Here is a 9,284-nt window from a genome sequence, read left to right as displayed (position 1 = left end):
TTAACTATCCAAATGACTTCCTCCCATGTGCTAGTGAATTCCATGGATGGCCACCCTTCATTTCTGAATGGAAGAAATTTTTTTTTTTTTTCCACTGGGGGAGAAATTATTAACTTTGCTCCTACTATCTCTTCTGCTGCTTCTTCCGTATTTCTTCCCCAGGTTTAACATCACTTTTGGGATCTCTGAGTTTTTATCAGTGCTGAAATGGCCCACACCACATAGGAGTAACAAAGAAAGTTGTGCTAGCAAAAGCATATTTGATAAAACAGTATTTGAACAAAGCAGATACACATAGCTTAAGTGCTAACATTAGCAAATTACAACTCTACACACCAGAAAATATAAACATTGTAGTATTCATCAACATAGTACCAAGCAAGAAATACTGGGAAGAGGGTATTATAGCCAAAATTTTCAGACTTTGGAATCCAAATGTAAAAATTTAGGGAACAATCCAGGTTCCTAATCATAGGCGTCTAGCATAATTTTAGACTCCCTCTGATGTTCCACCGAGTCTGCAGTTGCTATGACAGTGTCCTACTAGCCAGGTTCATGCATGTCAGTCCTGGATATCCTAGGACATCTAAAATGATGGCATAAAACTATGTTTACGCACCCAATTTACTCCTCTAATTTCAAATTTGGCCATTTGAACACAAGGCACTTAGACTTTTTCAGAGGTGCTGACACTATCAAATGAAACCTTTTTATGCTTTATTTTTGTTTCAAAGCTGATTCAGACTTATTTAACAGGAATCAAAGGCTAATAAAATTGTTATAAAAATGAAACAATTTTGTCAGATCACATAGAATTATTCTGCTCAACTCCTATAACAGCTACAAGCAGTGACACATAACACATGCACCATCCTGTTTCATTACTGGTAATATTTACACTGGTGCATATTAATGCTGCTGCTGTTATGATTTCCGGTTTATTCAAAAAAATGAAATATGCTTATTTCAGGTTAATGGTTAAAGCTTTTCCTTTTCTGTTTTGATACAACAGGAAAAGTAAACCATGAGTTATTCACACACTTATATTCCTGGTAACTGAGCAACAATGTAATTTACTGGAGACATTTACCTTACACAGCAGAACAGCATCTGGTAAAGTGCATGCAACAGGTAATATGGCTTGTTGTCACTCTCACAAATGGGAAAGAGACATCCATTACCAAAAGTCTTAATGTGTGTTATTAATGTTATTAAGCAAATATGGAACTCAGAAATTGAAAAGCAGCCATTAAAAGCGGGAAACAGCTGTCCAGTAGGTGTCAAGAATAGCCTAAGAAAAAGGTAAATATGAGAAAGAGAGGGAGGCAACCTTAAATGTTAGGAACTGAGCACATAAGAGAATTAAAGCACTCCTGATGGAATTCATTTCACATATATTTAGACACTTGCAGTGTAAACGTCTATATCTGAGCGAGTCACCCAAGGCTGGTTTTATAGTCAAAAAGGAGGAACAGGCACAAATCATCTGAGCTATTTTAGACTTCTACATTAGAAACAGGCACTCTCTCTATTCATCTCACATTTAGTCAGATAAATCCCACTCCCCAGCACGTAAGAGCAGCAGACACTTGAGACGAGACTGGTTCCCTGTTCCTCTGCCGTCAGTGCATTATAGTGCAGCACATGTTCATCATCTTGCAACTCAAGACATTTATGTAGGTAGTTTCCACGGGCATTGGCATACCATATCTTCTGGATTCTTTGTGAACCTGTTGTGTTTAACTCATGGATTGAGATGAAGACAGTTTAATAGAACAGAAAAGGAAGGTAAAATAATAATAATGATGATAGTCTATACAAAATGAATGATGCACAATGCAATTGCTCATCACCCGCCAACTGATGCCCGGCCAGTCCCCGAGCAGTGATCGCTGCTCCCTGGCCAACTGCCCCTGGTTTATATGACGTCATATGGTATGGAATACCCCACTGGCCAGTTGGGTTAGCTGCCCTGGCTATGCTTCCTCCCAGCTTCTTGTGCACCTGGCAGAGCATGAGAAGCCGAAAAGTCCTTGACTAGCATAAGCGCTACTTAGCAACAACTAAAACATCAGTGTGTTATCAACATTATTCTCATACAAAACACAACAAATCCAAAACACAGCACTATACCAGCTACTAGGAAGAAAATTAACTCTATCCCAGCCGAAACCAGGACAAAACCTCAGCTCTGGTGTCTTCTAACCCTCATATAGGCACCATACTTCAGACAAATCTTTTCATACGGACTTAAACTCCAGTATAAATACGTAAAATTACCATGCAACTACTCAGGATAGAATTGGTCATGGGTTTCTTTACTGAGAATACTTTATTTCTTCCTTGGGCTGATAACATTTGTTATGCACAATAATTAAGGGGTTTTTTCCTAAGATCAAGGTTAAGGATCTTTGCCAGTGATAAAAATAGCTTTCTAACTGCTTTATTGAATGGTACTAACTGCACAGTACTTAGTGCCAGGTTCTTGAAATTTGAGTTACGAATAGTTCTACTGTCAGAGACATTCCATAATTTCATATTCCACTTTTATTTGTGTGGGAAAGCACTACTTCTTCTGCTTAAGAGAAGTTGTAACAGAAGACACAACACCTTACTTTTGTTAACATTACATCTGAATAACAGCTGGATAGACTCCTTGCTGACTCTGCCAAAATGCTATTTGGCTCGGAAGGCAGACAATGGTCCTGGGACATCATGAGCCCCATTTCATTTCTACAATGCACTCAAGAACCAGCCTTTCTCTTCTTCCCTCAAAGCATTAGAGGTTCCCCAAGGCCACTTGCAGGACAGCTGGAGTTAGGATTTTGGACCAATATTTCTTTGAAAAGCCTGTTTCACTTTTCTTATGTCAACCTATGGCTTGATTCAAGCTTGACATAACAACCATTCACTTAGATGCCTTAAAATTTAACTGATTCTGAATATCCAGTCCAATCTTCTAACATCTCAGATGCAAACTGCATCTGATCTATCCACTGCTTTTCAGGAGTTGAAACAACACAAGCTTGCCTTTTCACAAGAGCTGAGCACACACACCACTACTGAGTGTCAGCGTGACCCGGATCTCTTCCCACCCCAGAAGAAGGGCACCAAGGCATTTGAATTCAGTATTCAAGCTGTGAATATTGGCTGGTGTCAATCACTAGCGAGATTATTTGCATAATTATTTTTTTAGCACAATTCTCTCTCTGTAAAATGGATCTAATCATGCCTTCATTTCAGGGGAATGAAATCGCTACAGTGAATGTTATTTCATTGTAGTCAAATGCTACAGTGAAAGTAACATCAGAAGACTCTTTAGAGAGATAAACTTGTTTCAGATGTTGCACAAAACATATTGTCATGGTGAAGATAAAACGACACTATACTTACTTCTCTCACACTGGGACTGTCAATCCAGGGGAGGATGACAGGAACCTGGGGAAAAAAAGTATACGATCGTATCATTAAAAACAAAGAGCAAAATATCCAGAAGCAGCATCCCATTAAAAAAAAAAAAAAACAACAAACAAACCAACAAACCAGCATTTTGTCACTTGCTAGAATCTTACTGGCAGACTAGCTGTAGTATCAGGTTAAGAGGCTACTATCCCAGCTAAACATTCCTTCTGTATTCAACTCAAGTATCACAGATGCCTGAAGAGAGCCAGCACTGGAGCTTTAGCCATTTTAGTGAAAGTCTGGTGTTACAGACTAAACCGGCAAAGGAGGAGGTTTCCAGTTAAGGCAATGTACTTGGCACTGAAAAGTTATGAATTAATGCATGTTCTGTGGGGATATGGAAGATGCTTATCACAGAAACTTTGGAAATTCTTATGACAGAAAACTTTGCCTGAGCTTTTGTGTCAGCATCTTAAGCTCCATAAATAATTGAAAGACCTGTTTTCCAAAGGCATTTGGGCACCTAAAGGCAACTAATGAGACAGAAAAAAAAAAAAAAAAGTAATTTGCTTAATTCCCACTGAAATCGGGAAAAAGTGGTTCTAATCTGTATCCTTGGAAATCTGCAATCAGGTAATTTATTAACATTGGATTTAGTCTATTAAAAGCTGTATATTTTTCCCTGAACCATACTCTGTGCACACTAGAGAAATAAATTTGCACAGGCAGCCTTTATTCTGGCATTTCCTAGCTTTTTAATCCTAGTCTTTGCCTTCTTAAGAATATTAATTGACACAATTTTCATGCATGACATAAAGAATCTACCAGTGTTAGTAAAACGTAAGATTTTACACTAATAATGACAGAATTTTCATTCATATTTATACTTTACTGAAAAATGTACCTGATTTCGACCTTGTTACCCTGAATGATCACCCTAACTGTCAATTTAAATAATTTTCACTCTTTTCTTATTCCTTATACAGTTTTTATCCCTTCAAACATTTTTTCTGTTTTGACCATTATATATGATTATATATATATTCTGTAACAACCCTCCACAACTTTAACTATTCTATCTTTTCTGGGATATCTGTTTTCTTATATTTCAATTACTGGTGATCTGGTGTTTCATTTACTCTGGCTTTCTTTATAACTTTTGTTACCTTATTTAGCCCTTGAAAACACCCACAGGGAATAGTGCCTCAGCATCTTATCAGAACTGTAAAATTGAGGCTACAGTTCTGATGTGCAATATGCTATTACAGTATCTTTACCAGGGCATCCTGCATATACCAGGTTAATATTTACTGATGTGCTAATGTAATAATGACCTTTCTGCCTCTGCTCCTCTCTGGGGTACTTTCTATCTATAGGGATGGGAATTAATGACAGTCTCTCTGCGCTGCCTGATGTCAGAGCTGAGAAAGGTGTGAAGGGTATATAAGAGCTGTATTACTTGTCAGCAAGGAAGGGGGAAAAGGGATACTCCAGAGCTAGATGCAAGCGTGGAATTGTTGGATGCACCCTTCTTGCTAACACAGGCGTGCTTCTTCCTCTAGCTCCCTGACCACTAAAAGGTAAACAATTTCCCTTTTGTTTTTTTACTTAAGATGCAGTACAACAGATGTGCTTTCAGGAAAGCACAATGTTTCTCATTATTAATCAACAGCATTTTTCAGGAATAGGCTAAGATAACTTCAAGGTAAATTGCACCTGGGACCAGAATTTGAGACTGGGACATGTCAGGAAATGCAAACCAGAGATAGGGAAAGGATTGAAACTACTAGATGGAAAATGAACATTTACTGTTGAGAGCTATCTGTCTGAAACTGCATTGTGTCACTAAACTTAGGAGGATCATTTTTTTACTCTAGCCTGTGAAAAAGACCAGCTGCTGTTGATTTAGGAGAGAATAGGCATCAGTCATAGGATATGCTGAAGAGTATTTGGGTTTGCCTTCAGGTTTGAATCATTATTCTTTTCAGAAAGTTTGGAAGCAAAGATGTGCAACCTAAAGCTGTCAGTTTTCTTCATTGCACTTTCTGTCACTCTGAGCTGTTTGGAAGCTACACCTATTGAGAAGTGAGTAATAAATAATTGTATTTATTTCTTTTTAGGGGAAAAAGTGTTCAGATTATTGCATGAATTGCTTTTGCTTTCATGACTCAAATAATATGAGCAAAAATAGAGCTATTCAATTTCACAGGGTATTTTCTTGTTTAAAGATTACTATCTGTGGCTGATGATCTATCTGATGGTACTTCCAAGAGACAAGGATGGATGTTGCCAGTAATGTCACGGAATACACTCTCAGGACTTAGTGAGGAAATGCCAGAACAACCAGCAGTAAAGACAAAAAGGTATTGATTTTCCTTGGTTTTTTCTAGTCATATCAGTTAGGATTAAATTACAAAGTAAACTTCGTGCCTGTGATATTCTGTTACTTGATACTCGTTGTGTCTGTTGTTTATTCTCAAAAAGAGCTTAAAATACCCTTCTTCTTGTAAATAGAGCCATTCTGTAAGCATAAAGATCAAAGCATTCAGGGTAGAAAGTGAAATCTAGAGGCAAAAGTTGCAGATCATTTAACCACTTTACAATTATAATGTTTTCATAAATGAAAAAGGCTACAAATACTACAGTACCTTGAGAAGACAGGTGTATTTTGAAAGGGCTTTCTTATTTAAGTTTGTCACATTTCCAAGCCTGAAGGAAAAAAAAAGAAAATATACCCTTCTTAATAACACTAATGCTCTGCTAGATTAGAATTATTCTATAACATAACTATTTCCTGTGAGTTAGTAATATTCCATTACAGAGTTAAATATCAATTTAATCGTGGGAAGAAGGAAAAGAAGCAATTGGCTCTGATAGATTTTAACTAGTCTGAAATGCATTCATGTTTATAAATCCATAAATCCAATTTCAGGTAACTTTTTAATGAATAAAATAACATTTCAAGAAGTATTTGCAATTTGTACTAAAACAGAAACAGCACTGAACTATTCTAACTGTTCATCAGGCTTTTGAGTGAATTTCTTTCAATGAAAGAATTTCAATTCTGTTATGGATAGATTCAGTAAATACACATCTGTATAGTTGCCTGTTCCTTTCTCTCCAAATTTATAAGAAAAAGTCATTATTATATGGCAATTTGGTTATCTTCCAAAATATTTTGGTAATGGAGATTAAGTTCCCACATATTTACAGCTATTACTTTAAAAAAAAAAAAAAAAAGATAACAATTGTAATACTCAAACACAAGACATCACCTTTATGAGTGTGGTATGCCTTATCTGCTTTTCTGGGGCCTTGGTTTACAATCTCTTACTGGGCGAACTGTCTCATTGAAGCACATATTCAATTAAAGGCTGCAGATCAGAGAGCTAACAGGTATAATGATATCAGCTAGAAATCAGCTAGTAGCTTCCTGTAAAGAGTGGAGTTTTAAACTTGGAGTGTCAGGGCCTGATTTTGTACCTTTAACAAAAAAGAGAATTCTGCCTCCACAAACAAATCAGGATTTCCATGAGAACCAGTTGCTGTTTGAACCTCATATGTTAAGGGCTTGATTAAACTTTTTGTAAATCAATAGAAATACCCATGGAAACGTGAGAGAAGCTGTATCAAGACCTATCCAATCATTTGCTTTAAACACAACTACATATTTAAAATATTAATTGCTTAGAAATTGCTGCCTATTTGCCGATGAATAACCAGTATAATACAGACATTTCTCTCACAATTGCTATTCCATTTGGATTCTTAGATTAATACAAATAACTCTAAAAGAATAGATGACATTTTGGATAACAGATTTAGTCAATCAATAGGAAAATGTAGTCAATGGTAATTGCTCAGAGTTTGAAACTGGAAAATTGTCACTCTTCACAGTAAATTTTTGCTGCAAACTGCTGTCTACCTCATGCCACATCAACATGAAGAAACCCAAGATAATTAATAATAACTCAATAAGCAATCTCAGCAAGCAAGTATTTCTGTCTGAAAGAACAACATAGCGACCTAAGAAACAAGTCTGAAAACCCAAGCTCTCTCAAGCTAACTATTGTGTTGTGATTAAAAAAAAAAAAAAAAAATCTCATGCTACATAAGTTCCACATGGAGTTCTGTAAATGGTCTGTTGGTTCAGGTCATAAAATGTTCTTTTTAGATATGGATTCTTCCATGGACGCTCTTTAAAGTCTCATCCAGCAAATTATTATCTCCTACCACAACAGCACTTTCAAGTTGCTGGTGTTTCAACAAAGATGTGGCTGCTTTTCAGTAGCGAAGAAATCTCTGTTTAGATAGAGCAAAATCTTAAGTGGTACTGAAGTCAGCAGAAGTTGGCAACGCCTGCCACCTCTCACGATATGTGGCGCAGCTGCGAGAAAGAGCCTCTGGGCTCAATCCACTCGATGTGGACTGGAAGATTACTGTTTACTTCAGTGAGAGCAGGATATGATTCTGTGGGAACAAGAGAACTAAATAGATGTTAGTGATTGTCATTATCTTAGTAATCCTCATGATATCAGCAAGAGCTCTAAATAGATTTAGAAGTTCAGCTTAAAGCTAAACATTTAGTCATTGTTTTCACTTACTGTCTTAACTATACTATCATTACAGGTTTTCTAGATGTCATAAACTGCTATGCAGAATATCAATAAAAATGACATATGACTGTTAAGGTCTTTGCATTTAAATAACCCCCATCATTAAAACTGATAATAGCATACAGCGTGAGATTTTTTTTCAGGCACAAAGTAGGTGGTAGGAAGATTGTAATGTTCCTGTATTTGTGCACATATTAAAAGAACTCCCACATTAGCACAGCTCAAATGCCTATTAGAAGTGGCACATTTGATTGCTCATCATTTGACTTAATCTTGGCTTTTTTTGTTTTACCTTAGTAGTCACCACCTGGAGAAACGGAAATGTAACACTGCGACATGTGTGACACAACGCTTGGCTGACTTTTTAGTTCGTTCCAGCAGCAACATCGGAGCAATTTATTCACCTACGAATGTGGGGTCCAATACATACGGAAAGAGGGACACAGATGGGGTTTTAAGCAGAGAACCCCAAAACAATGCACAGCTTTAGGGTGCATTTTAAAATGACTACTGATACAGTTTTCATTAGGAGCTCAGTTTTTAATGTATCAATAACCTCTTGGTCATTTATTACTTGTACAGTCTTAACAGTGCCTTGTTTTCTGTGTGTGCGTGTGTGTGGGTATGTGATTTATGTTCATCATTTCACTATGCATGTACAATGACATGCATAGACTATTGTTTCAACTCCATTAAGAACTCCAGAAATCTGCTTGTCAAATTCCTTTGTAAAAAAATAAATATATATATCACAATAATAAATGGAAAAATAATTGCAACAGGGTTTTTTATTATTATTATTATTATTATTATTAAAAGGATGAAGAAGATAATCATGTGTATGTCTTTATAGTCACAGTTTGGTACGAGAAAGAAATCATCTTAACTAAGACCAACAAAAATCAGAATGCTAACAGAAGTTATGTCCTAATGAAAGTAAAACAGAAGAATCTTCTGGTTTTGAAACATATACAGCGTCTTGTTTTGCACAATTGAAGGAACAACTAGATGAGACAAGATGGCTGCATTGTGTATATGATTATACCAGCTAACTGACTGGTCTCTTTCCACTTTAACATGCATTAAGCAAGTAGAAGTGATCTTGTGGCACAGATTTCCGTACGTACTGAGAATGGGATTTTAAGAATTTACAGTTCTTACTTTAAGATGGTATCAGTAAAATGTAAGCTTAATTATTTAAATATGAATAAAAGAAAACTCAGTTAACAAGCTAGCAGAAACACCTGTCCTTTGGTATTACTTTCC

The 9,284-nt window shown here is 36.4% G+C and overlaps 1 protein-coding gene across 1 annotated transcript; it reads left to right on the top strand.

Moving 5' to 3' along the window:
• The first annotated feature begins 4,671 nt into the window (after positions 1-4,671).
• On the top strand, positions 4,672-8,845 carry IAPP (islet amyloid polypeptide). Its single transcript, XM_009572380.1, has 4 exons — positions 4,672-4,982; positions 5,391-5,487; positions 5,631-5,765; positions 8,316-8,845. The coding sequence occupies exons 2-4, from the start codon at positions 5,408-5,410 to the stop codon at positions 8,506-8,508; spliced, it is 408 nt and encodes a 135-aa protein (XP_009570675.1). The 5' UTR covers positions 4,672-4,982; positions 5,391-5,407; the 3' UTR covers positions 8,509-8,845.
• The last annotated feature ends 439 nt before the right edge of the window (positions 8,846-9,284 follow it).

The sequence above is a fragment of the Fulmarus glacialis genome, unplaced genomic scaffold (genome assembly GCF_000690835.1).
Source record: "Fulmarus glacialis isolate BGI_N327 unplaced genomic scaffold, ASM69083v1 scaffold5282, whole genome shotgun sequence".
NCBI lineage: Eukaryota > Metazoa > Chordata > Aves > Procellariiformes > Procellariidae > Fulmarus > Fulmarus glacialis.
This window is presented reverse-complemented; position numbering and strand designations above follow the sequence as displayed.

What these genes read in the sequence shown, in the direction of transcription:
- IAPP (XM_009572380.1), top strand. Translation starts at nt 5,408, where the DNA reads ATGTGCAACCTAAAGCTGTCAGTTTTCTTCATTGCACTTTCTGTCACT. An exon ending in GAAGCTACACCTATTGAGAA is followed by an intron (nt 5,488 to 5,630) that starts GTGAGTAATAAA and finishes TCTTGTTTAAAG; the next exon opens with ATTACTATCTGTGGCTGATG. An exon ending in CCAGCAGTAAAGACAAAAAG is followed by an intron (nt 5,766 to 8,315) that starts GTATTGATTTTC and finishes GTTTTACCTTAG; the next exon opens with TAGTCACCACCTGGAGAAAC.